At 44.5% G+C, this 27973-nt stretch overlaps 3 protein-coding genes and 1 long non-coding RNA gene across 7 annotated transcripts; all 4 read right to left on the reverse strand.

Moving 5' to 3' along the window:
• Positions 1 to 912: 912 nt before the first annotated feature.
• Positions 913 to 2216, reverse strand: LOC148377282 (janus kinase and microtubule-interacting protein 3-like). Its single transcript, XM_088368277.1, has 6 exons — positions 2077 to 2216; positions 1793 to 1855; positions 1608 to 1706; positions 1289 to 1522; positions 1103 to 1168; positions 913 to 1041 (listed from the first exon to the last, which is right to left on the reverse strand). Exons 1-6 carry the CDS (start codon positions 2143 to 2145, stop codon positions 913 to 915), a joined length of 660 nt encoding a protein of 219 aa, XP_088224403.1. The 5' UTR covers positions 2146 to 2216.
• A 5310-nt stretch (positions 2217 to 7526) lies between these two features.
• On the reverse strand, positions 7527 to 24498 carry LOC148377283 (uncharacterized). Of its 4 annotated transcripts, none has more exons than XM_088368281.1 (18): positions 24272 to 24498; positions 24048 to 24090; positions 23847 to 23924; positions 22112 to 22282; positions 21911 to 21988; positions 20168 to 20338; positions 19967 to 20044; positions 18232 to 18402; positions 18035 to 18112; positions 16300 to 16470; positions 16103 to 16180; positions 14368 to 14538; positions 14171 to 14248; positions 12239 to 12327; positions 9105 to 9134; positions 8747 to 8914; positions 8558 to 8634; positions 7527 to 8098 (listed from the first exon to the last, which is right to left on the reverse strand). In XM_088368281.1, the coding sequence occupies exons 3-16, from the start codon at positions 23847 to 23849 to the stop codon at positions 8887 to 8889; spliced, it is 1395 nt and encodes a 464-aa protein (XP_088224407.1). In that variant the 5' UTR covers positions 23850 to 23924; positions 24048 to 24090; positions 24272 to 24498; the 3' UTR covers positions 7527 to 8098; positions 8558 to 8634; positions 8747 to 8886. The 4 variants fall into 4 exon arrangements, with proteins under 4 accessions (XP_088224407.1, XP_088224408.1, XP_088224409.1 ...); XM_088368282.1 differs by having other exon boundaries at positions 24048 to 24094; XM_088368283.1 differs by lacking the exon at positions 12239 to 12327.
• Positions 24499 to 26925: 2427 nt separating this feature from the next.
• LOC148377284 (uncharacterized) lies at positions 26926 to 27344 on the reverse strand. The gene is made up of 3 exons (XR_015856840.1): positions 27240 to 27344; positions 27109 to 27148; positions 26926 to 26988 (listed from the first exon to the last, which is right to left on the reverse strand). It is a non-coding gene; the product is annotated as an uncharacterized LOC148377284 (long non-coding RNA).
• A 47-nt stretch (positions 27345 to 27391) lies between these two features.
• On the reverse strand, positions 27392 to 27962 carry LOC148377285 (janus kinase and microtubule-interacting protein 3-like). The gene is made up of 3 exons (XM_088368280.1): positions 27895 to 27962; positions 27617 to 27679; positions 27392 to 27530 (listed from the first exon to the last, which is right to left on the reverse strand). Exons 1-3 carry the CDS (start codon positions 27952 to 27954, stop codon positions 27405 to 27407), a joined length of 249 nt encoding a protein of 82 aa, XP_088224406.1. The 5' UTR covers positions 27955 to 27962; the 3' UTR covers positions 27392 to 27404.
• Positions 27963 to 27973: the final 11 nt, after the last annotated feature.

The following is a 27973-nucleotide window of genomic DNA, read 5'->3' on the forward strand; positions in this document are numbered from 1 at the left end:
ACCGGTGACTCCAATTTTTTTCCCTCCTGAAGAAACAGCTGGACGGGTGGCCCCGGCTGGCCAGTGGGACTCTTGTTATTCTGACCCTTTTTAGTGCGCGTTTGGGGCAACAACCGTTTTTTGTGGCGCTCTCTTCTGGTTCAAAAGTGCCCTGCATGTGAATTTGCTTTTCCTGCCTTCTGATTGGATGAGCGCCGGTGTGACGCGGTGCCTCTGTCACCGTGGCGGGGGGTATACGTTGGCATCGGAGCGTCTGCCAACGTCTGAGACCGGCTGGCAGTGTATCGGAGGTGTCGAGTGCGGTGCCGCTGGAGCTCACTCACCAGCTGGTGTTAGGGCCACAGAATGAAGGCCAAGGAGAAGAATAGAAAGAGAAACAGAAACTTCTCCTCCAATTGTTTGATTTGTCTCTTCTGAGCTTCGATGAATTCTTTCAGCTCTTTGTTCCTCTAGGACGGACAAATGGAAAGTGGCATTCAAAAGCCAGTAAGCGTGCAAGTAAGTGCCGGGCTGGCTTTGGGCCCTTACCTGTTGCGCGCTGTGCAGCAGATCCATTCTCTCTTGGAGGATGCAAGCGTCGCGCTCCCTCAACTCGCACATCAGGGCTCGCTTCCATTGGTCCACGGCGCTCCTAAGCTCTTCTCTCTGATCCGCCGTCAGCACGTCATTCACGCCAGCGTGGCTGGCTTTTTCGCCGTCCGTGGCGGGGCAGTCCCGCTGCGGTAGCGCCTCGTACAACATGGCCTCCAGCTCCAGGATCCTCTGGGCCGCAATCCTCGTCCATCAGTGGTCCGGCGGGAGATTTGAGGGCGGCTTACCTTATGAGCCTGGTCCATGGAACACTTCCTGAAGTCCAACTCTTCATCCAGGTAGCCCTTCTGCTTGCAGAACATATCCTAGCACAGCTCAAGGTCAGAATTGTTGGGGCACATTGCCGGAGTTCCCCTTGGCTGATGTCGCGTGTCTGTCTACCTTCTCACTTTCAATGTCCAACATCTTCTGTTGAAGTGCTGACTTGGTCACTTTGATGTATTCTAACCACTGAGGAAAGGCTGCTGTCACATAAGCAGAATGCGAGAGCGTGCGTGGACGTGCGCGTTACCTTCTCGGCTAGGGTGAGAAGGGTCCTGGCGTGAATCACGACCACCTGCTCCTCGTTGGTGAGATTCTGCAAGAGCCCAAAGGCACAGCGTCAACAAGCTTCTTTCAGCGCAAAGCCTTCCAAAAGTCACATTTGAGCCGCCGAGTCTCGTGGAGTGCGAACATAAGGAGTTCGACATACACTTACGGCGTTATAGCCCAGGATGTCCAGCTTCTTCATCAGATCACTGATGACGATGTCCGGGGGAAAGGCGCAAGGAGCAATGTAAGGTGTTCTGGGACCTCGGGTTAAGGTTAGGGTTGCGAGGGACGCCTTACGTACGCTCACGCCCTCGGCCTCGCAGTAGATCTGCAAAGGGCTGAGGCCGTCTGGGAAACGGACTTGCAGAAACTTCAAGACGGGGGAGCGCCACTCCCTCTCCTGAAAGGCAGAGGCATGCATCCGTCCGTCCGTCCGTCCGTCCGTCACATCTCTGGCCTCAACACGCTTGTGCGAGTCTTCCCACCTCCAGCTCCAGGATGCGGAACTCAAGCAGTTCGTTTTGGTCTCGGATATCCTGGATGTGCTCTTTCAGACGCGCTTCTTCCGCCTCCATCCGCCTGACCTGAAAAGACAGTCAGACCTCATCTGCGGGGCTTCCCGACAGGTGTGACGCCAAGCGACTCCGCCCAGCGCCTTTCTTTCCGTCACCTTTTTGGCCAACTGCTGATTGCTCTGACGCAGCAGCTGCTTCTCCTCCACCCACTTGACATTCTAGAAGAGACAAACGCGTGGACAGCTTTGGAATGTTGTGTCATTTTCATCCACAAATTCTTTGGTTGACTGGAAAATGACATTTGCTTTTCTCCGCATTTTCCCAGCCACGTTCGGGGGGGGGGGGGGGGGGGGGTTGGTCCAGTAATGCCAGACGGATGAGTGACTGAAGAATGTAGCTATTTTGTCTGAGAAAAAGGTGTGCTCATTGATGAGCTTACCTGTCCTTGTTGCTTCAGCGCTGACTCCAGATCTGCTACTCTGCTTTGATAGTGACCCATTTCTACCATCAGCTTTTCTCTGGTCTGAAAGGAGGAGGAGGGAGGCTCCTCCTCCTCCTTTCAGACCAGAGAACACCCGAGGCTGGGTGAGAACGGGGAGGCTGCGACCCGGCCGGGGGTTGCGGGAAGGGGCGCCACCTTGATCTCCTTCTCGGCGTCGTAGTCCCCTTTCGCTGGTCTGGGCTAGCAGAGCGTAGGCTCGTTGCAGCGCTTGATATTCTTGCGTCAGCTGGCGGTAGCGAAGCTCCGCCTCTTCATGCACACACCAATGCAACACAGCACTAGTACCAGAATCAGTCAGACCGGCGACAAAGCACCCGCGACGCAAAGACGAGTCCGATTCCAGGCTGAAGAGGAATGTTTGGTGCCAATACGCTGGCAGAAATGGCGGGCTACCTCTTCGGGTTCCGTGTCGGGGGTTCTGTCGGTGTGAAAAGACAAGGACGATCCGTCCGAGTCCACCAACACGTCTTCGTCGTAGCCGTAAAATGTTTCGATGACCTGCGGGCGCGGAAGCAAACATCTCTCTGAACAAACTGAAGCGACACCTCACGATGAATCGACGAGAGGAACGATAGCGATAAAAAGGCCATTTCATCTTGCGCAACACCAAGCAGCCGCAAACAAACAGACTCACCTTGCAGGACCTCACGCTTTGTTCCTCCTCAGAGATTCTCGACGTCGGTATCGTAGCAGCAAATCTCTCTCCTGTCGACACAAATAATCCGCCTTTGAGATTCTTTGGATGCAAAGGGAACGAACGGCTCCGGCGCAGAAACAAACGCGACTCACAATGACATTTCTGACATGAGCTCCTGTCTCCAGAGCCTGAAAAACACGTCACCGGCGATGATTGGAGGGACGCTCGTCTTTTCCAAAAGTGACAACTACAGGGTGTGTCAGGGTTTTCCAGATTATCTTTATCGTATCATTGTGTTGCTTTGACTTTGACTGCGACCTGTAATAAATAATATTATTTATCCCTTATTTATCCCTATCGCTTATCCCTTCCTACACAAAGTCGTAAAACACCCCTTGCTATGTTTTGACTAGAGGTCAAGGGCTTCCTCTATTCAATCCACTCTTACACCCACCCTGTTTCTCTTAATTAAAATGCTCGTGCAGGAGCCGAGAGTCAGACTTCATTCGTACAACGGATGGACTCTCCACCTGCAGGTGTCCAAAAGAACTTACTTGTCTCCCGTGTGGTTCTTGCAAAATAAGTTGGAGCGAGCGCAACTCTAACAGGGTGCATTTTGCCACTAGCTGCCTACGGACAATGACGTCGCGCTCGCGGCTCATGGTTGACGGGCTGAGCAGCCGGGCAAGTCCGTCGTTTTCAGCGCACAGCGAGTGGCAAAGGCGCTGACAAAACGGGAGCTTTGAGCTGCTGAAAACGGCAAAACAAGTCTAAAGCGTGTTCAAACGCGTGCGCACAATGCTCCTGCTTGAAAGGTCGGAATTTAAGGGGCCAATTTTTTGGATGGCGGCCGCCGGCCAAGCTTTGGACGGAAAAGGTTTCCTGGCGACAGCGAGCGAGCGCGGCGCTGCCGTACGTGCACCGAGTCGCCTGCCTGAAGACCTTGGACAAGTCGTCGATGATGTGCCGCTGCTCCACAACTTGAAGGAACTCCATTTCACCGTCCTGCTGGCCGCAACCGCGGTCCAGGTCATTGAGCGAACTAGGCCTTCTCTGTGGAACACAAATGCAGTGGACTCTGTTGGCACGCCGCCGTTGTCCGCGTCGACTTACCAAGCTTGCCATCTCCTCGTTCTCCTGGGTGACAAAGCGCACTTTGTTTTCAAGGCGACACAGCACCAGCGAGAGTTCTTCATTCTTCCTGCTCAGGCGTTTGTTTTTGTACAGGAGTGGCAGAAACTGGCTTTCTGTTTCTCTCAGTCGCTTTAGCTGCAAGCATGAAGTGCGGGATGTGAAAGACGCACAACACGCGGGCCAGAACGTATCCATTCCTTTTGCATCGGTTTGAACGGAATCGTGGCTTTGGCTCCCAATAAAAGACATCTACCAGGCAACCGACTCGCCGCGCCGCTCAACTAATAAGCAAGCGCAATGGGTGCCTCGCTGGATGGCGCGCATCAAACGTAGCGCAAACCTTCAAGCGTGCCGTCAATAAATTACCAGTTCATTGCGCTCTTCAGAAAGCAGGGCGTTTCGATCCTCCAGTTTCCTGATGACTGCGCTGAGCTCAGCGATTTTCAGATGAAACCGTCGCGTGTCCCGATCCTCCTGAGACTGAAAACGCCCCGCAACACACACACACAAGCACTCGTTCAAAGTTCAAAACTGTTTTTGTGCTACCTTCCTCCAGCAACGAACTAAGTCATGCGTACTGCAAGTGTGTGATGAGGTGGCTTACGCAATGAAGAGGATTGCTAGTAGCGGCGTTGACCCCACTTCCAGGGTAGTTTAGGCCCGCCCTTTGGGAATCCCTCAGGGCAGCGATCTGCTGCTCGGCAGCCTGAGTCTGCAGCTGAAGGCGGTGGACGTGGCCGGCCCCAGGGCTTCATCCAAAACACTAACCGCTCTGTCTTTCAGCTTGATCTCATCCGTCTGGATGTACAAACGGGGAGCGCTCAGGCAGGCGGGCAAACTCATTTGCCAGAATTGTGACAAAAACAAAGAGAGCAACCGGCCAATTTTTTTCTTGAATCGACTAGAACACCTTTGCTGTGACAAAAGCGAAGCGAGCAACCGGACATTTTCTTCTTGTGAAATAGAATAGAATAGAATGCCTTAGGTGTCATTGCACTGCAGGTATACAACGAAATTGGGAACATAGTCACGCACCGCGCATCTGATCAGTCCTACCAGTCGGCGGATCTCCCTCTCGCAGTCTCTCTTGGTTCGGCTCAGCTCCTCCCGATGCTGGTGATGAGCCGATCGGAGCTCGGCCGCTCGGGACTGCCAGGCCTGCTGGGCCGCTGCCAGGGCTTCTTCCGCGCTCCTGGTGGAGGCGACACCGCTCGGTCTCCCGACACCGCCGCGTCTCCTCCACCTCCGCCAGCAAAGCGCCCCCCCTCCTCACCTGAGCAGACATTGCGCCACACCGGGCCGTTGAGACCGCAACGGAGCGCCGCGACGCTTACTGGGGACAAGCTACACAATACGGTAGCGGCCGCATCGAAGCCCGACGTGGCGTGCGGATAGTCAGACACGGATAGAGCGGATCACCTTGTCCATGGAGCCGTCCCTCAGGCTGAGGACCAAGGCATTCAGTCGCTGGATCTCTCCATCTTTGATTTTGATCACTCTCATCAGCTCCATTTCATGCTGCCGCAGTAATGTCTCCCTGGTAATGGCTAACTCTTTCTGCTTCTCCTCATGGAGTTTGCTTTTGAGTTCCGTCATGGCGGCGGTGGCACGGTGGTGCTCCGCCCGCAGGTCCTGACTTCTCTCTCTCTCCAGACAGCTGACCTGACATGACTTAGACTTAGACAAACTTTATTGTCATCTTGTCTGCACATGGTGCATACAAAACGAAATTCCGTTGCATACGTCTTACAACAAAGTAGTGATATTGCAGTTGAATAGAAGTAACATATCCTATGAAAATATATATATATACATATATACTATATATATATATATATATATATGTATATATATTAAAAATAAGTATAAAGTGCAGCAGTGATAATTATGCAATAGTGCAAGTAGGCAAAACAGTATTCAAGAGTGTGCAGAGGAATGCTAAACCATGTATTAAACTTCTATTTAAAGGGTTTATACAAGTTCAGTAAAGTTGGTAGTGCGAGATAGTGCAAGATAGAGGTCCGTAGTGTCATAAAGTACAGTTCTGTGAATGTGTGATGCAGAGTTCAGTTTAGAGCTCAACAGTTCTAGTGTTCAACAGTCTGATGACAGCAGGGAAAAAGCTGTTGCAGAACCTGGTGGACCTGCAGCGGATGCTGCAAACCTCTTCCCAGAGGGCAGCAGGGAGAACAGTCCATGGTGGGGGTGTGATGGGTCATTGATGATGTTACGGGCACGGGACATGCAGCGCTGAGATGAAATGTCCTGAATGGAGGGAAGAGGAGCCCCTATGATCCTCTCTGCTGTCCTCACCACTCTCCTCACGTTCTTCCAATCGGAGGCGGTGCAGCCTCCACACCACACAGAGAGACAGCTTGTCAGAATGCTCTCTATGGTGCTCCTGTAGAACGTCCTCATGATGGGTGGGGGCAGGTGGGCTCTCCTCATCCTCCGCAGGAAGTACAAGCGCTTCTGTGCCCTCTTGACCAGTGCCGTAGTGTTCATAGTCCAGGTGAGGTCTTCTGTGATGTGGACCCCCAGGAATTTGGTGGTGCTGACCACCTCCACAGCTGAGCTGTTGATGATCAGTGGAGCGTGGTGAGGCTGTTTTTTCCTGAAGTCGACGATGATCTCCTTCATCTTCTCCTCATTCAGGATCAGGCTGTTTTCTCTGCACCAGCCCACCAGCTGCTCCACCTCCTCTCTGTAGTCCAGTTCGTTGTTGTCTCTGATGAGCCCCACCACCGTTGTGTCGTCTGCTGACTTCACGATGTGATTGGTGGTGAACCTGAGGACGCAGTCGTGTGTCATCAGGGTGCACAGCAGGGGGCTCAGGACGCAGCCCTGAAGGGAGCCTGTGCTGAGGGTGATGACATCAGAGGTGTTCTGTCCGACCCGGACTGACTGAGGTCTGTTGGTGAGGAAGTCTAGCAGCCAGTTGCGAAGGGGGGTGTTGAAGCCCAGGTGTTCCAATTTTCCTACCAGATGCTGTGGGATGATGGTGTTAAACGCTGAGCTGAAGTCCAGGAACAGCCTCCGCACATGGGTGTTCTTCTCCTCCAGGTGAGCCAGGCTCAGGTGAAGAACGGAGGAGATGGCGTCCTGAGTGGAGCGGTTTTGCCGGTCGGCAAACTGGAACGGGTCAAATAATAGGGGGAGTCTGGAAACGATGTGACCTTTAAGCAGCCTTTCGAAGCACTTCATCATAACCGGAGTCAGTGCAACAGGCCGGTAATCATTAAATGAGGTGATTTGAGGTTTCTTCGGCACCGGAATGATGGAGGCAGTCTTAAAGCACGCCGGCACTGTGGCTTGGCCCAGCGAGGTGTTAAAAATGTCTGTGATGACCCCAGCCAGATGACTTGCACATTCCCTGAACACACGCCCAGGAATGTTGTCGGGGCCAGGGGCCTTACAGGGGTTGACTCTCCTCAGGGTCTTCAACACATCGGCGGAGTCAAGGCAGAGTACCTCCTCTTCCTGATGGGGGACAGTTTTAACTGCTGGAGTGCCGTTTAGTGCCTCGAACCTCCCAAAGAAGTTATTTAGACCATTTAGAAAGTCAGCATCAACTACACCCACCGGGGGGGGGGAGGGTGAGTTGTAGTCTGTAATCGCCCGTATGCCTTGCCACATACTCCTGATGTTTTTGACGTCGTGGAAACGATCCTGAAATTTTCGACTGCGGTCTCGCTTCGCTATCCTGATGGCACGGTTCAAGTTGGCTCTCGCTGTCCTCAGTGTCTCCTTGTCGCCAGACTTGAAGGCAGAGTTCCGCGCTCGTAGCGTTTGACGTACCTCCTCAGTCATCCAGGGTCGTTGGTTGCCCCGGGTGATGATATTCTTAGTGGTGCTGACGTCCTCGGTGCATTTGTTGATGTAGGCTGACACAGTCATGGCACACGCATGTCTAATCTACATCGGGAAAACTGGGAGGGAGGGAGGCAGGCAGGGAGGCAGGCAGGGAGGCAGGCAGGGAGGCAGGCAGTGTCTGTCTGTTGAGGTTTTCACCTTGTTCTTCTCCTGCTGAAGTTCTAACTGGACGTCCATCAGTTTGGTTCTCAGCTCGTCATTGGCGGCCTGAAGGGCGTCCGTTCGCTCCGCCTTGGCCTGCCCTGCCGGAGCTCGTTTGGACATCTCTTACTCGAGTCTCGCCCGGTCGTCAGTCAGAGATCACAACATTTGTACCTGGAGAGCACAAACGCAGCGCTGTTTTCCACTGGCTTCGAACTCAACTTCAATCGGTACCGTAACTTACAACATCATAAACATGGAACTAGCTTGACTTATTCATTGAATAAATGCATTTGGTTCTTCAAAACTGCATCACGCAACATAGCGTGACCGAGACGGCCGTTATCCACCTGCGTGAAGTTATTTGGTGAAATGAATGAGATGTTTAAGACACCATCGTTCTGTCTCTATGTAGATGAAGGTAAATAATCGATTGCTGAAGGTCCAAAGGTGTTGTGATAAACAAATAAACATATTAGTGATTAGTGACATATTTGTGATTAGGCAGGATAATCACATATGTTAACGTGACTGCCCACACTGTATTTATTTATGGTTATTTGTTAAATCGAGTACTGTTAGACATGAAATAGGAAGTGTTTAACATAAATGGAAGACGAAAGGGGTACTCACCATTGTAGCTCCTGCTGGTCAATGATACGAGCCTCTTCTTGCAGTGGAAAACATACAGCCAACAAACACCGTGGAACCTAAAGGAATGAAATTAAACATTAACATTTAGCCTCAACCAACATTCACAGATACAACGCAACGCAAACTACACAAACGTAAATCTTTTTAAACACAATGAGTTGTACTTACCGTGTACGCTCTAGACGGTCCACTTGCAAGCAGAAAATAAAGATATTTCTGTTGATAATCGTCGTGTTTGTATCCGGTGTCTCGCTCAAGGCCATTGCGCCCACAGATTTGAATTTTGGCGAGAGTTCAGCCTATTGACGTCATTTCCGCGGTGTAATACCCGCATATCTGAAACGGCAAAGTTAAGAGTAGAGTTAAATAAAGTTTTTAGTCAACGCAATAATTTACAACCGTTGACCAGTCGAAATAATCGTCGAAATTTGGCGTCTGTGGCTGGAAGCAGACGCCGAGTTCGACATTCCTCCCAAACGCCACACTCCCTCGCTTTTCAGGGCTAAAAAAAAACAGTTGTAATTACCTTGTACGCTCTAGACGGTCAAGTTGCAAGCTGAAAACAAAAATATTTGCCTTGTTAGTCATCGTGTTACTAACCGCTGTGTCTTGTTTGCCAGAACTGCCGCTTTCCTACTTCCTGTTGCAAGCCACGCCCACGGATTATAATTTTGCCGTGAGTTCCGCCTATTGACGTCATGTCCGCGTCACATGACTGCGACGTAATATTATCTAAAACTGTTTGTGCGGTATTGTGTTGTTCTGTGCGGTATTGTGTTATTCTGTGCGGCGTCGTGTTGTTCTGTGCGGCGTCGTGTTGTTCAGTGCGACGTCGTGTTGTTCAGGGCGGCATGGTGTTGTTCAGTGCGGCATGGTGTTGTTCAGTGCGGCATGGTGTTGTTCAGTGCGGCATAATGTTGTTCAGTGCGGCATAATGTTGTTCAGTGCGGCATGGTGTTGTTCAGTGCGGCATGGTGTTGTTCAGTGCGGCATGGTGTTGTTCAGTGCGGCATAATGTTGTTCAGTGCGGCATGGTGTTGTTCAGTGCGGCATGGTGTTGTTCAGTGCGGGATGGTGTTGTTCGATGCGGGATCGTGTTGTTCAGTGCGGCATGGTGTTGTTCAGTGCGGCATGGTGTTGTTCAGTGCGGCATGGTGTTGTTCAGTGCGGCATAATGTTGTACAGTGCGGCATGGTGTTGTTCAGTGCGGCATGGTGTTGTTCAGTGCGGCATGGTGTTGTTCAGTGCGGCATGGTGTTGTTCAGTGCGGCATGGTGTTGTTCAGTGCGGCATGGTGTTGTTCAATGCGGCATGGTGTTGTTCAGTGCGGCATGGTGTTGTTCAGTGCGGCATGGTGTTGTTCAGTGCAGGATGGTGTTGTTCGATGCGGGATCGTGTTGTTCAGTGCGGCATGGTGTTGTTCAGTGCGGCATGGTGTTGTTCAGTGCGGCATAATGTTGTTCAGTGCGGCATGGTGTTGTTCAGTGCGGCATGGTGTTGTTCAGTGCGACATAATGTTGTTCAGTGCGGCATAATGTTGTTCAGTGCGGCATGGTGTTGTTCAGTGCGGCATGGTGTTGTTCAGTGCGGCATGGTGTTGTTCAGTGCGGCATGGTGTTGTTCAGTGCAGGATGGTGTTGTTCAGTGCAGGATGGTGTTGTTCAATGCGGCATGGTGTTGTTCAGTGCGGGATGGTGTTGTTCAGTGCAGGATGGTGTTGTTCAGTGCGGCATGGTGTTGTTCAGTGCGGAATGGTGTTGTTCAGTGCGGCATGGTGTTGTTCAGTGCGGCATGGTGTTGTTCAGTGCAGGATGGTGTTGTTCAATGCGGGATGGTGTTGTTCAGTGCGGGATGGTGTTGTTCAGTGCAGGATGGTGTTGTTCAGTGCGGCATGGTGTTGTTCAATGCGGCATGGTGTTGTTCAGTGCAGGATGGTGTTGTTCAGTGCGGCATGGTGTTGTTCAATGCGGCATGGTGTTGTTCAATGCGGCATGGTGTTGTTCAGTGCGGCATGGTGTTGTTCAGTGCGGCATGGTGTTGTTCAGTGCAGCGTAATGTTGTTCAGTGCGGCATGGTGTTGTTCAGTGCGGAATGGTGTTGTTCAGTGCGGCATGGTGTTGTTCAGTGCAGGATGGTGTTGTTCAGTGCGGCATGGTGTTGCTCAGTGCGGCATGGTGTTGTTCAGTGCGGGATGGTGTTGTTCATTGCGGCATGGTGTTGTTCAGTGCGGCATGGTGTTGTTCAGTGCGGCATGGTGTTGTTCAGTGCGGCATAATGTTGTTCAGTGCGCCATAATGTTGTTCAGTGCGGCATGGTGTTGTTCAGTGCGGGATGGTGTTGTTCAGTGCAGGATGGTGTTGTTCAGTGCGGCATGGTGTTGTTCAATGCGGGATCGTGTTGTTCAGTGCGGCATGGTGTTGTTCAGTGCGGCATGGTGTTGTTCAGTGCGGCATGGTGTTGTTCAGTGCGGCATAATGTTGTTCAGTGCGGCATAATGTTGTTCAGTGCGGCATAATGTTGTTCAGTGCGGCATAATGTTGTTCAGTGCGGGATGGTGTTGTTCATTGCGGCATGGTGTTGTTCAGTGCGGCATGGTGTTGTTCAGTGCGGCATGGTGTTGTTCAGTGCGGGATGGTGTTCAGTGCAGGATGGTGTTGTTCAGTGCGGCATGGTGTTGTTCAGTGCGGCATGGTGTTGTTCATTTCGGCATAATGTTGTTCAGTGCGGCATAATGTTGTTTAGTGCGGCATGGTGTTGTTCAGTGCGGGATGGTGTTGTTCAGTGCGTTATAATGTTGTTCAGTGCGGCATGGTGTTGTTCAGTGCGGCATGGTGTTGTTCAGTGCGGCATGGTGTTGTTCAGTGCGGCATAATGTTGTTCAGTGCGGCATAATGTTGTTCAGTGCGGCATGGTGTTGTTCAGTGCGGGATGGTGTTGTTCAGTGCGGGATGGTGTTGTTCAGTGCGGCATGGTGTTCAATGCGGAATGGTGTTGTTCAGTGCAGGATGGTGTTGTTCAGTGCGGCATGGTGTTGTTCAGTGCGGCATAATGTTGTTCAGTGCGGCATGGTGTTGTTCAGTGCGGCATGGTGTTGTTCAGTGCGGCATGGTGTTGTTCAGTGCGGCATAATGTTGTTCAGTGCGGCATGGTGTTGTTCAGTGCGGCATGGTGTTGTTCAGCGCGGCATAATGTTCAGTGCGGCATAATGTTGTTCAGTGCGGCATGGTGTTGTTCAGTGCGGGATGGTGTTGTTCAGTGCAGGATGGTGTTGTTCAGTGCGGCATGGTGTTCAGTGCGGGATGGTGTCTTTCAGTGCGGCATGGTGTCGTTCAGTGCGGCATGGTGTCTTTCAGTGCGGCATGGTGTCGTTCAGTGAGGCATGGTGTTGTTCAGTGCGGCATGGTGTTTAGTGCGGCATGGTGTTGTTCAGTGCGGGATGGTGTTGTTCAGTGTGGCATGGTGTTCAGTGCGGCATGGTGTTGTTCAGTGCGGTATCGTGTTGTTCAGTGCGGTATCGTGTTTCTCAGTGCGGTATCGTGTTGTTCAGTGCAGTATCGTTGTGTTGTTCGTATTGTGTTTAACACTTAGCCTCTAACACTTAGCCTCTAACACTTAGCCTCTAGCATCTAGAAGGTAAATAAATAGGAAGGAAGGACTCACCGGTGACGTCTTCGCCCACGTCCAAGCGTTGTACTTTGTATTTTCATCCTTCTGACAGTGGAAAACATAGCCAACAAACACCGTGGAACCTAAACGAATGAAAGAAAACTATCATTTGGCCACAACCAACATTCACAGATACAACACAATGTGACGTGCGGGGTTGAGGTTAAAGGTTGAGTGAAGGGCCCTCGTTTTAAACTACTTTTTTGAAAAGGATTGGGAACAAGTAAGACGTATTTAATTTATTTAATGGGAAGTAGTAAGAGCTATTGAATTTAATCTATATTATATTCTATTGTATTGTATTCTGTTGTATTCTTTTGGATTGTATTCACACTAACCCCACTAAAACTTCAGCCCACAAAAACTCGCCTCTGGCGCCTAGCCTCTGGCACTTAGCCTCTAACACTTAGCCTTTAACACTTAGCCTTTAACACTTAGCCTTTAACACTTAGCCTAGAAGGTGAATAAATAGGGTTAAAGGTTGAGTGAAGGGACCTCGTTTTAAACTACTTTTTTTGTAAAGGAGTGGGAACAAGTAAGACGTATTTAATTTATTTAATGGGAAGTAGTAAGACTTATTAAATTTATTTAATCTACTTTTCTTCCCAGGCAAAATTTGATGTGCTGCAATTCCAAATTTCCAAAGTGAATGAAGGAATGAAGTCCTTTAAATTATGATTTTGTATAAATACTAGGCATTAACACAAAATCGACGGCACAAAATGGGCAGACTTTACTTGTTTGAAAAGGACTGGTTACAAGACAGACTTTTTTAATTTATTTAATGGGAAGAAGACTTATTTAGTTTAATTGATCTATTTTTGTTCCCTGGCAAAATTCGATTTGCTGCAATTCCAAATTTCCAAAGTGAATGAAGGAAAGAAGTCGTTTAAATTATGATTTTGTTTAAATACTAGGCATAGACACAAAATCTACGGCACAAAATGGGCAGACTTTACTTGTTTGAAGAGGACTGGTTACAAGACAGACTTTTCTGATTTATTTAATGGGAAGAAGACTTATTTAGTTTATTTAATCTATTTTTGTTCCCTGGCAAAATTGGATTTGCTGAAATTGTATTTTGCCAAATCTTGCCTTGAGACCTGATAGGAAGTATTAAACGCTTAGTTAAATCAATACAAGTTGGTAATAAGAGCGAGTAATGTTGGTTGAACCGATGAATGAAGGTTGAAAGCAATTTAAATTATGACTTTGTATAAATACTAGATATTAACAGGACATCTACTGCGCGAAATGGGCAGAGTTTACTTGTTTGAGAAGGAGTGGCTTATTCAAAACTAAGATTTATTTAATCTGTTTGTTCCCAGGCAAAATTGGATGTGATGCAATTCCAAATTTCACCACATGATGGTGCCCAATTTTGACTTCATAGGACATATTAAACACTTAGCTTGTTATTATGTTCAAGGTAATCAGATTTGTTTATTATTCTAATGGCCTCTTCAAAACTATTCTGGATTACTACTTTGGATCTATTCTACATTACTTGGCAACAACATACTCTGTAACAGATTAGGCAGTATAATCATATCTGTTAACTTGAGAGTGCCCACACTCAATCTACTTATCGTGATGTGTTAAATCAATTACTGTTAGACATTATTTGTCTGATAATCTACCAAATCTTTGAATTGAAGAATTTGTGATTTAATTAATAGCTTGTTGTTATGTTAAGGGTAATCAGACTTGTATATAATTCTAATGGCCTTCTTTTGAAAACTATTCTGAATTACAACTTTGGATCTTATATTACTTTGCAACAATCTACTCCGTGACAGATTAGGCAGTATAATCACATATGTTAACTTCAGTGCCCACACTGTATTTATTTATGGTTATTTGTTAAATCAAGTACTGTTAGACATGAAATAGGAAGTGTTTAACATAAATGTTATGGCTACTCACCATTGTAGCTCGCTCCTGGTCAATGATACGAGCCTCTTCTTGCAGTGGAAAACTTGCAGCCAACAAACACCGTGGAACCTAAAGGAAATTAAACATTAACATTTCGCCTCGACCAATTTTCACACGTACAACGCAACGCGGCTACACTTCTGCTATTACAAACGTAAATCTCCTTAAACACAATGAGTGTTACTTACCGTGTACGCTCTAGACGGTCCAGTTGCAAGCAGAAAATAAAGATATTTCTGTTGATAATCGTCGCTGCTCAGTGGCTCACGGCCATCGCGCCAACAGATTTGAATTTTGGCGGAGGTTCGGGCAATTACGTCATATCCACGGCACATGACTGCGACGTAATACCCGCTTATCTGAAACGGCAGTTAAAAGTAGAGTTACATCAAGTTTTCTTGGAACCTAAACGAATGAAAGAAAACTATCATTTGGCCACAACCAACATTCACAGATACAACACAACGTGCGGGGTTGGGGTTAAAGATTGAGTGAAGGGCCCTCGTTTTAAACTACTGTTTTGAAAAGGAGTGGGAACAAGTAAGACGTATTTAATTTATTTAATGGGAAGTAGTAAGACTTATTAAATTTATTTAATCTACTTTTCTTCCCAGGCAAAATTTGATGTGCTGCAATTCCAAATTTCCAAAGTGAATGAAGGAATGAAGTCCTTTAAATTATGATTTTGTATAAATACTAGGCATTAACACAAAATCGACGGCACAAAATGGGCAGACTTTACTTGTTTGAAAAGGACTGGTTACAAGACAGACTTTTTTAATTTATTTAATGGGAAGAAGACTTATTTAGTTTAATTGATCTATTTTTGTTCCCTGCCAAAATTCGATTTGCTGCAATTCCAAATTTCCAAAGCGAATGAAGGAAAGAAGTCGTTTAAATTATGATTTTGTTTAAATACTAGGCATAGACACAAAATCTACGGCACAAAATGGGCAGACTTTACTTGTTTGAAGAGGACTGGTTACAAGACAGACTTTTCTGATTTATTTAATGGGAAGAGGACTTATTTAGTTTATTTAATCTATTTTTGTTCCCTGGCAAAATTGGATTTGCTGAAATTGTATTTTGCCAAATCTCGATTTGAGACCTGATAGGAAGTATTAAACGCTTCGTTAAATCAATACAAGTTGGTAATAAGAGCGAGTAATGTTGGTTGAACCGATGAATGAAGGTTGAAAGCAATTTAAATTATGACTTTGTATAAATACTAGATATTAACAGAACATCTACTGCGCAAAATGGGCAGAGTTTACTTGTTTGAGAAGGAGTGGCTTATTCAAAACTAAGATTTATGTAATCTGTTTGTTCCCAGGCAAAATTGGATGTGATGCAATTCCAAATTTCACCACATGATGGTGCCCAATTTTGACTTCATAGGACATATTAAACACTTAGCTTGTTATTATGTTCAAGGTAATCAGATTTGTTTATCATTCTAATGGCCTCTTCAAAACTATTCTGGATTACTACTTTGGATCTATTCTACATTACTTGGCAACAACATACTCTGTAACAGATTAGGCAGTATAATCACATATGTTAACTTGAGAGTGCCCACACTCAATCTACTTATCGTGATGTGTTAAATCAATTACTGTTAGACATTATTTGTCTGATAATCTACCAAATCTTTGAATTGAAGAATTTGTGATCTAATTAATAGCTTGTTCAGGGTAATCAGACTTGTATATAATTCTAATGGCCTTCTTTTGAAAACTATTCTGAATTACAACTTTGGATCTTATATTACTTTGCAACAATCTACTCCGTGACAGATTAGGCAGTATAATCACATATGTTAACTTCAGTGCCCACACTGTATTTATTTATGCTTATTTGTTAAATCAAGTACTGTTAGACATGAAATAGGAAGTGTTTAACATAAATGTTATGGCTACTCACCATTGTAGCTCGCTCCTGGTCAATGATACGAGCCTCTTCTTGCAGTGGAAAACTTGCAGCCAACAAACACCGTGGAACCTAAAGGAAATTAAACATTAACATTTCGCCTCGACCAATTTTCACACGTACAACGCAACGCGGCTACACTTCTGCTATTACAAACGTAAATCTCCTTAAACACAATGAGTGTTACTTACCGTGTACGCTCTAGACGGTCCAGTTGCAAGCAGAAAATAAAGATATTTCTGTTGATAATCGTCGCTGCTCAGTGGCTCACGGCCATCGCGCCAACAGATTTGAATTTTGGTGGAGGTTCGGGCAATTACGTCATATCCACGGCACATGACTGCGACGTAATACCCGCTTATCTGAAACGGCAGTTAAAAGTAGAGTTACATCAAGTTTTCTTGGAACCTAAACGAATGAAAGAAAACTATCATTTGGCCACAACCAACATTCACAGATACAACACAACGTGCGGGGTTGGGGTTAAAGATTGAGTGAAGGGCCCTCGTTTTAAACTACTGTTTTGAAAAGGAGTGGGAACAAGTAAGACGTATTTAATTTATTTAATGGGAAGTAGTAAGACTTATTAAATTTATTTAATCTACTTTTCTTCCCAGGCAAAATTTGATGTGCTGCAATTCCAAATTTCCAAAGTGAATGAAGGAATGAAGTCCTTTAAATTATGATTTTGTATAAATACTAGGCATTAACACAAAATCGACGGCACAAAATGGGCAGACTTTACTTGTTTGAAAAGGACTGGTTACAAGACAGACTTTTTTAATTTATTTAATGGGAAGAAGACTTATTTAGTTTAATTGATCTATTTTTGTTCCCTGCCAAAATTCGATTTGCTGCAATTCCAAATTTCCAAAGCGAATGAAGGAAAGAAGTCGTTTAAATTATGATTTTGTTTAAATACTAGGCATAGACACAAAATCTACGGCACAAAATGGGCAGACTTTACTTGTTTGAAGAGGACTGGTTACAAGACAGACTTTTCTGATTTATTTAATGGGAAGAGGACTTATTTAGTTTATTTAATCTATTTTTGTTCCCTGGCAAAATTGGATTTGCTGAAATTGTATTTTGCCAAATCTCGATTTGAGACCTGATAGGAAGTATTAAACGCTTCGTTAAATCAATACAAGTTGGTAATAAGAGCGAGTAATGTTGGTTGAACCGATGAATGAAGGTTGAAAGCAATTTAAATTATGACTTTGTATAAATACTAGATATTAACAGAACATCTACTGCGCAAAATGGGCAGAGTTTACTTGTTTGAGAAGGAGTGGCTTATTCAAAACTAAGATTTATGTAATCTGTTTGTTCCCAGGCAAAATTGGATGTGATGCAATTCCAAATTTCACCACATGATGGTGCCCAATTTTGACTTCATAGGACATATTAAACACTTAGCTTGTTATTATGTTCAAGGTAATCAGATTTGTTTATCATTCTAATGGCCTCTTCAAAACTATTCTGGATTACTACTTTGGATCTATTCTACATTACTTGGCAACAACATACTCTGTAACAGATTAGGCAGTATAATCACATATGTTAACTTGAGAGTGCCCACACTCAATCTACTTATCGTGATGTGTTAAATCAATTACTGTTAGACATTATTTGTCTGATAATCTACCAAATCTTTGAATTGAAGAATTTGTGATTTAATTAATAGCTTGTTCAGGGTAATCAGACTTGTATATAATTCTAATGGCCTTCTTTTGAAAACTATTCTGAATTACAACTTTGGATCTTATATTACTTTGCAACAATCTACTCCGTGACAGATTAGGCAGTATAATCACATATGTTAACTTCAGTGCCCACACTGTATTTATTTATGGTTATTTGTTAAATCAAGTACTGTTAGACATGAAATAGGAAGTGTTTAACATAAATGTTATGGCTACTCACCATTGTAGCTCGCTCCTGGTCAATGATACGAGCCTCTTCTTGCAGTGGAAAACTTGCAGCCAACAAACACCGTGGAACCTAAAGGAAATTAAACATTAACATTTCGCCTCGACCAATTTTCACACGTACAACGCAACGCGGCTACACTTCTGCTATTACAAACGTAAATCTCCTTAAACACAATGAGTGTTACTTACCGTGTACGCTCTAGACGGTCCAGTTGCAAGCAGAAAATAAAGATATTTCTGTTGATAATCGTCGCTGCTCAGTGGCTCACGGCCATCGCGCCAACAGATTTGAATTTTGGCGGAGGTTCGGGCAATTACGTCATATCCACGGCACATGACTGCGACGTAATACCCGCTTATCTGAAACGGCAGTTAAAAGTAGAGTTACATCAAGTTTTCTTGGAACCTAAACGAATGAAAGAAAACTATCATTTGGCCACAACCAACATTCACAGATACAACACAACGTGCGGGGTTGGGGTTAAAGATTGAGTGAAGGGCCCTCGTTTTAAACTACTGTTTTGAAAAGGAGTGGGAACAAGTAAGACGTATTTAATTTATTTAATGGGAAGTAGTAAGACTTATTAAATTTATTTAATCTACTTTTCTTCCCAGGCAAAATTTGATGTGCTGCAATTCCAAATTTCCAAAGTGAATGAAGGAATGAAGTCCTTTAAATTATGATTTTGTATAAATACTAGGCATTAACACAAAATCGACGGCACAAAATGGGCAGACTTTACTTGTTTGAAAAGGACTGGTTACAAGACAGACTTTTTTAATTTATTTAATGGGAAGAAGACTTATTTAGTTTAATTGATCTATTTTTGTTCCCTGCCAAAATTCGATTTGCTGCAATTCCAAATTTCCAAAGTGAATGAAGGAAAGAAGTCGTTTAAATTATGATTTTGTTTAAATACTAGGCATAGACACAAAATCTACGGCACAAAATGGGCAGACTTTACTTGTTTGAAGAGGACTGGTTACAAGACAGACTTTTCTGATTTATTTAATGGGAAGAGGACTTATTTAGTTTATTTAATCTATTTTTGTTCCCTGGCAAAATTGGATTTGCTGAAATTGTATTTTGCCAAATCTCGATTTGAGACCTGATAGGAAGTATTAAACGCTTCGTTAAATCAATACAAGTTGGTAATAAGAGCGAGTAATGTTGGTTGAACCGATGAATGAAGGTTGAAAGCAATTTAAATTATGACTTTGTATAAATACTAGATATTAACAGAACATCTACTGCGCAAAATGGGCAGAGTTTACTTGTTTGAGAAGGAGTGGCTTATTCAAAACTAAGATTTATGTAATCTGTTTGTTCCCAGGCAAAATTGGATGTGATGCAATTCCAAATTTCACCACATGATGGTGCCCAATTTTGACTTCATAGGACATATTAAACACTTAGCTTGTTATTATGTTCAAGGTAATCAGATTTGTTTATCATTCTAACGGCCTCTTCAAAACTATTCTGGATTACTACTTTGGATCTATTCTACATTACTTGGCAACAACATACTCTGTAACAGATTAGGCAGTATAATCACATATGTTAACTTGAGAGTGCCCACACTCAATCTACTTATCGTGATGTGTTAAATCAATTACTGTTAGACATTATTTGTCTGATAATCTACCAAATCTTTGAATTGAAGAATTTGTGATTTAATTAATAGCTTGTTCAGGGTAATCAGACTTGTATATAATTCTAATGGCCTTCTTTTGAAAACTATTCTGAATTACAACTTTGGATCTTATATTACTTTGCAACAATCTACTCCGTGACAGATTAGGCAGTATAATCACATATGTTAACTTCAGTGCCCACACTGTATTTATTTATGGTTATTTGTTAAATCAAGTACTGTTAGACATGAAATAGGAAGTGTTTAACATAAATGTTATGGCTACTCACCATTGTAGCTCGCTCCTGGTCAATGATACGAGCCTCTTCTTGCAGTGGAAAACTTGCAGCCAACAAACACCGTGGAACCTAAAGGAATGAAATTAAACATTAACATTTCGCCTCGACCAATTTTCACACGTACAACGCAACGCGGCTACACTTCTGCTATTACAAACGTAAATCTCCTTAAACACAATGAGTGTTACTTACCGTGTACGCTCTAGACGGTCCAGTTGCAAGCAGAAAATAAAGATATTTCTGTTGATAATCGTCGCTGCTCAGTGGCTCACGGCCATCGCGCCAACAGATTTGAATTTTGGCGGAGGTTCGGGCAATTACGTCATATCCGCGGCATTTGACTGCGACGTAATACCCGCTTATCTGAAACGGCAGTTAAAAGTAGAGTTACATCAAGTTTTCTTGGAACCTAAACGAATGAAAGAAAACTATCATTTGGCCACAACCAACATTCACAGATACAACACAACGTGCGGGGTTGAGGTTAAAGATTGAGTGAAGGGCCCTCGTTTTAAACTACTGTTTTGAAAAGGAGTGGGAACAAGTAAGACGTATTTAATTTATTTAATGGGAAGTAGTAAGACTTATTAAATTTATTTAATCTACTTTTCTTCCCAGGCAAAATTTGATGTGCTGCAATTCCAAATTTCCAAAGTGAATGAAGGAATGAAGTCCTTTAAATTATGATTTTGTATAAATACTAGGCATTAACACAAAATCGACGGCACAAAATGGGCAGACTTTACTTGTTTGAAAAGGACTGGTTACAAGACAGACTTTTTTAATTTATTTAATGGGAAGAAGACTTATTTAGTTTAATTGATCTATTTTTGTTCCCTGGCAAAATTCGATTTGCTGCAATTCCAAATTTCCAAAGTGAATGAAGGAAAGAAGTCATTTAAATTATGATTTTGTTTAAATACTAGGCATAGACACAAAATCTACGGCACAAAATGGGCAGACTTTACTTGTTTGAAGAGGACTGGTTACAAGACAGACTTTTCTGATTTATTTAATGGGAAGAAGACTTATTTAGTTTATTTAATCTATTTTTGTTCCCTGGCAAAATTGGATTTGCTGAAATTGTATTTTGCCAAATCTTGCCTTGAGACCTGATAGGAAGTATTATACGCTTAGTTAAATCAATACAAGTTGGTAATAAGAGCGAGTAATGTTGGTTGAACCGATGAATGAAGGTTGAAAGCAATTTAAATTATGACTTTGTATAAATACTAGATATTAACAGAACATCTACTGCGCGAAATGGGCAGAGTTTACTTGTTTGAGAAGGCGTGGCTTATTCAAAACTAAGATTTATTTAATCTGTTTGTTCCCAGGCAAAATTGGATGTGATGCAATTCCAAATTTCACCACATGATGGTGCCCAATTTTGACTTCATAGGACATATTAAACACTTAGCTTGTTATTATGTTCAAGGTAATCAGATTTGTTTATTATTCTAATGGCCTCTTCAAAACTATTCTGGATTACTACTTTGGATCTATTCTACATTACTTGGCAACAACATACTCTGTAACAGATTAGGCAGTATAATCATATCTGTTAACTTGAGAGTGCCCACACTCAATCTACTTATCGTGATGTGTTAAATCAATTACTGTTAGACATTATTTGTCTGATAATCTACCAAATCTTTGAATTGAAGAATTTGTGATTTAATTAATAGCTTGTTGTTATGTTAAGGGTAATCAGACTTGTATATAATTCTAATGGCCTTCTTTTGAAAACTATTCTGAATTACAACTTTGGATCTTATATTACTTTGCAACAATCTACTCGGTGACAGATTAGGCAGTATAATCACATATGTTAACTTCAGTGCCCACACTGTATTTATTTATGGTTATTTGTTAAATCAAGTACTGTTAGACATGAAATAGGAAGTGTTTAACATAAATGTTATGGCTACTCACCATTGTAGCTCGCTCCTGGTCAATGATACGAGCCTCTTCTTGCAGTGGAAAACTTGCAGCCAACAAACACCGTGGAACCTAAAGGAATGAAATTAAACATTAACATTTCGCCCCGACCAATTTTCACACGTACAACGCAACGCGGCTACACTTCTGCTATTACAAACGTAAATCTCCTTAAACACAATGAGTGTTACTTACCGTGTACGCTCTAGACGGTCCAGTTGCAAGCAGAAAATAAAGATATTTCTGTTGATAATCGTCGCTGCTCAGTGGCTCACGGCCATCGCGCCAACAGATTTGAATTTTGGCGGAGGTTCGGGCAATTACGTCATATCCGCGGCACATGACTGCGACGTAATACCCGCTTATCTGAAACGGCAGTTAAAAGTAGAGTTACATCAAGTTTTCTTGGAACCTAAACGAATGAAAGAAAACTATCATTTGGCCACAACCAACATTCACAGATACAACACAACGTGCGGGGTTGAGGTTAAAGATTGAGTGAAGGGCCCTCGTTTTAAACTACTGTTTTGAAAAGGAGTGGGAACAAGTAAGACGTATTTAATTTATTTAATGGGAAGTAGTAAGACTTATTAAATTTATTTAATCTACTTTTCTTCCCAGGCAAAATTTGATGTGCTGCAATTCCAAATTTCCAAAGTGAATGAAGGAATGAAGTCCTTTAAATTATGATTTTGTATAAATACTAGGCATTAACACAAAATCGACGGCACAAAATGGGCAGACTTTACTTGTTTGAAAAGGACTGGTTACAAGACAGACTTTTTTAATTTATTTAATGGGAAGAAGACTTATTTAGTTTAATTGATCTATTTTTGTTCCCTGCCAAAATTCGATTTGCTGCAATTCCAAATTTCCAAAGTGAATGAAGGAAAGAAGTCGTTTAAATTATGATTTTGTTTAAATACTAGGCATAGACACAAAATCTACGGCACAAAATGGGCAGACTTTACTTGTTTGAAGAGGACTGGTTACAAGACAGACTTTTCTGATTTATTTAATGGGAAGAGGACTTATTTAGTTTATTTAATCTATTTTTGTTCCCTGGCAAAATTGGATTTGCTGAAATTGTATTTTGCCAAATCTCGATTTGAGACCTGATAGGAAGTATTAAACGCTTAGTTAAATCAATACAAGTTGGTAATAAGAGCGAGTAATGTTGGTTGAACCGATGAATGAAGGTTGAAAGCAATTTAAATTATGACTTTGTATAAATACTAGATATTAACAGAACATCTACTGCGCAAAATGGGCAGAGTTTACTTGTTTGAGAAGGAGTGGCTTATTCAAAACTAAGATTTATGTAATCTGTTTGTTCCCAGGCAAAATTGGATGTGATGCAATTCCAAATTTCACCACATGATGGTGCCCAATTTTGACTTCATAGGACATATTAAACACTTAGCTTGTTATTATGTTCAAGGTAATCAGATTTGTTTATCATTCTAATGGCCTCTTCAAAACTATTCTGGATTACTACTTTGGATCTATTCTACATTACTTGGCAACAACATACTCTGTAACAGATTAGGCAGTATAATCACATATGTTAACTTGAGAGTGCCCACACTCAATCTACTTATCGTGATGTGTTAAATCAATTACTGTTAGACATTATTTGTCTGATAATCTACCAAATCTTTGAATTGAAGAATTTGTGATTTAATTAATAGCTTGTTCAGGGTAATCAGACTTGTATATAATTCTAATGGCCTTCTTTTGAAAACTATTCTGAATTACAACTTTGGATCTTATATTACTTTGCAACAATCTACTCGGTGACAGATTAGGCAGTATAATCACATATGTTAACTTCAGTGCCCACACTGTATTTATTTATGGTTATTTGTTAAATCAAGTACTGTTAGACATGAAATAGGAAGTGTTTAACATAAATGTTATGGCTACTCACCATTGTAGCTCGCTCCTGGTCAATGATATGAGCCTCTTCTTGCAGTGGAAAACTTGCAGCCAACAAACACCGTGGAACCTAAAGGAATGAAATTAAACATTAACATTTCGCCCGGACCAACATTCACACGTACAACGCAACGCGGCTACACTTCTGCTATTACAAACGTAAATCTCCTTAAACACAACGAGTGTTACTTACCGTGTACGCTCTAGGCAAAATTGGATGTGATGCAATTCCAAATCTATCTGAAACGGCAGTTAAAAGTAGAGTTACATCAAGTTTTCTTTTTTAATCAACACAATCATTTACAACCGTTGACCAGAAAGAATCGTCGAAATTCGACGTCCCCCACAAACGCCACGCTCACTCGCTTTTCAGGGCAACAAAAGTACTTCTTTTTAAAAACGATGAGTTGTACTTACCGTGTACGCTCTGGACGGTCCAGTTGCAAGCAGAAAATAAAAATATTTCTCTTGTTAGTCGTATGTTACCATCCGCTGTGTCTTTGTCAACATCGCCGCCATTTTCCTACTTCCTGCTGCGAGCCACGCCCACGGATTTAAATTTGGGCGGAAGCTCTTTCCATTGGCGTCGTTTTCGCGTATAGCAAATCCGATTGGTTGGGAAGGGGGCACGGTTATGCAGCCGAGGGGTCCTGTGATCGGTGGGATGTAAAGTAGGCGTCGACGTCACGTCCGCGTCACGTGACCACGACGTGGCAGACGTCATATAGCAACCGCTGTTTTGTTTAGTAGACTTACAGTTGTTATGCATTGACATAATGGCGCACACACCAAATAGATTTAAATAAATTAAATAATTCTTCTGCCCACTCTCTTTTAAACAAGTTAACTCTCCCCGCGGATTTGAATTCCGGCGAAAGTTACGCCCATCGACGTCACGTATGTCACGTGACCACGACGTGGCAGATGTCATATAGCAACCGCTGTTTTGTTTAGTAGATTTACAGTTGTTATGCATTGGCATAATGGTGTGCACTCAAAATAGATTTAAATAAATTAAATATTTCTTCTGCCTACTCCCTTTTAAACAAGTTAACTCTGCCCACGTCCATTGACGTCTTGTCTGCGTCACGTGACCACGACGTAGCGACGTCATATAGTAACCGCTGTTTTGACCAGTAGACTTAGTTATTATGCGTTGACATAATGGCGCACTGGTTAGCATGGCCACCTCTTAAGCATGATGATGCGGGTTCGACGCCTGATCAATGTTAGCATGGAGTGAGCTGAAGTGCATGGCGCTGAAGATTTGAATCTTTGAAATGCGCTGAGGTCTGACATATCAGGCAGAATGGTTTGCCATCACGTTCAACAAAAAATAGAAACTTTCCCACTCTGATTAAAACGTCCTGTGTTCATCTACGTATTTTCGTTTTGCTGTGCATCTTTTCCCTGCCATTTCGAGAGCCCAATTGACACTCATAGTTTAAAGAAATGTGTTTGCCCATCCTACTTTGTGGAATTTCACCACATGCGCTTTTGACCAAAATACCAAATTGAACTCAAGTGAAGCCAACACGCACAACCCCCCCCCCCCCCCCCCCACACACACACACACACACACAAATGTTGATATGAACATAAAAGAGCCGCATGCGGTTCGGGAGTTGCGGCTTGGCCAAACCTGTACTATACAACTTTATTTGTATAAAATTTTCACAACAGCTGTCACACAAACAAAGCGGGAAAAACCGAAGACGTGCGTGTTCCGCCCACGCTGGATTTATTTGCACCTTTGAAAAGACACCGTATTGCCGCAGATGTGGCAAAGAGTACTTTTGGGCATCTGAGACGGAAGGATGTCCAAAGCATCACGTCACCTGCTCTGGTAGGCATGGTGGTGGGACGTTGAGGTCAACCGCTTTGGGGTTGGCTGAATCTTTGATCGCAGGATGCCACACACTTGAAGACAGAAGCAGAAAAGCAGAGCTAAATGCAAAATGTACTCACCGGTGACTCCAATTTTTTTCCCCCCTGAAGAAACAGCTGGACGGGTGGCCCCGGCTGGCCAGTGGGACTCTTGTTATTCTGACCCTTTTTAGTGCGCGTTTGGGGCAACAACCGTTTTTTGTGGCGCTCTCTTCTGGTTCAAAAGTGCCCTGCATGTGAATTTGCTTTTCCTGCCTTCTGATTGGATGAGCGCCGGTGTGACGCGGTGCCTCTGTCACCGTGGCGGGGGGTATACGTTGGCATCGGAGCGTCTGCCAACGTCTGAGACCGGCTGGCAGTGTATCGGAGGTGTCGAGTGCGGTGCCGCTGGAGCTCACTCACCAGCTGGTGTTAGGGCCACAGAATGAAGGCCAAGGAGAAGAATAGAAAGAGAAACAGAAACTTCTCCTCCAATTGTTTGATTTGTCTCTTCTGAGCTTCGATGAATTCTTTCAGCTCTTTGTTCCTCTAGGACGGACAAATGGAAAGTGGCATTCAAAAGCCAGTAAGCGTGCAAGTAAGTGCCGGGCTGGCTTTGGGCCCTTACCTGTTGCGCGCTGTGCAGCAGATCCATTCTCTCTTGGAGGATGCAAGCGTCGCGCTCCCTCAACTCGCACATCAGGGCTCGCTTCCATTGGTCCACGGCGCTCCTAAGCTCTTCTCTCTGATCCGCCGTCAGCACGTCATTCACGCCAGCGTGGCTGGCTTTTTCGCCGTCCGTGGCGGGGCAGTCCCGCTGCGGTAGCGCCTCGTACAACATGGCCTCCAGCTCCAGGATCCTCTGGGCCGCAATCCTCGTCCATCAGTGGTCCGGCGGGAGATTTGAGGGCGGCTTACCTTATGAGCCTGGTCCATGGAACACTTCCTGAAGTCCAACTCTTCATCCAGGTAGCCCTTCTGCTTGCAGAACATATCCTAGCACAGCTCAAGGTCAGAATTGTTGGGGCACATTGCCGGAGTTCCCCTTGGCTGATGTCGCGTGTCTGTCTACCTTCTCACTTTCAATGTCCAACATCTTCTGTTGAAGTGCTGACTTGGTCACTTTGATGTATTCTAACCACTGAGGAAAGGCTGCTGTCACATAAGCAGAATGCGAGAGCGTGCGTGGACGTGCGCGTTACCTTCTCGGCTAGGGTGAGAAGGGTCCTGGCGTGAATCACGACCACCTGCTCCTCGTTGGTGAGATTCTGCAAGAGCCCAAAGGCACAGCGTCAACAAGCTTCTTTCAGCGCAAAGCCTTCCAAAAGTCACATTTGAGCCGCCGAGTCTCGTGGAGTGCGAACATAAGGAGTTCGACATACACTTACGGCGTTATAGCCCAGGATGTCCAGCTTCTTCATCAGATCACTGATGACGATGTCCGGGGGAAAGGCGCAAGGAGCAATGTAAGGTGTTCTGGGACCTCGGGTTAAGGTTAGGGTTGCGAGGGACGCCTTACCTACGCTCACGCCCTCGGCCTCGCAGTAGATCTGCAAAGGGCTGAGGCCGTCTGGGAAACGGACTTGCAGAAACTTCAAGACGGGGGAGCGCCACTCCCTCTCCTGAAAGGCAGAGGCATGCATCCGTCCGTCCGTCCGTCCGTCCGTCCGTCACATCTCTGGCCTCAACACGCTTGTGCGAGTCTTCCCACCTCCAGCTCCAGGATGCGGAACTCAAGCAGTTCGTTTTGGTCTCGGATATCCTGGATGTGCTCTTTCAGACGCGCTTCTTCCGCCTCCATCCGCCTGACCTGAAAAGACAGTCAGACCTCATCTGCGGGGCTTCCCGACAGGTGTGACGCCAAGCGACTCCGCCCAGCGCCTTTCTTTCCGTCACCTTTTCGGCCAACTGCTGATTGCTCTGACGCAGCAGCTGCTTCTCCTCCACCCACTTGACATTCTAGAAGAGCCAAACGCGTGGACAGCTTTGGAATGTTGTGTCATTTTCATCCACAAATTCTTTGGTTGACTGGAAAATGACATTTGCTTTTCTCCGCATTTTCCCAGCCACGTTCGGGGGGGGGGGGGGGTTGGTCCAGTAATGCCAGACGGATGAGTGACTGAAGAATGTAGCTATTTTGTCTGAGAAAAAGGTGTGCTCATTGATGAGCTTACCTGTCCTTGTTGCTTCAGCGCTGACTCCAGATCTGCTACTCTGCTTTGATAGTGACCCATTTCTACCATCAGCTTTTCT

This window comes from Syngnathus floridae, unplaced genomic scaffold (assembly GCF_059516105.1).
Source record: "Syngnathus floridae isolate MCC-2025c unplaced genomic scaffold, RoL_Sflo_1.0 HiC_scaffold_260, whole genome shotgun sequence".
Lineage (NCBI taxonomy): Eukaryota > Metazoa > Chordata > Actinopteri > Syngnathiformes > Syngnathidae > Syngnathus > Syngnathus floridae.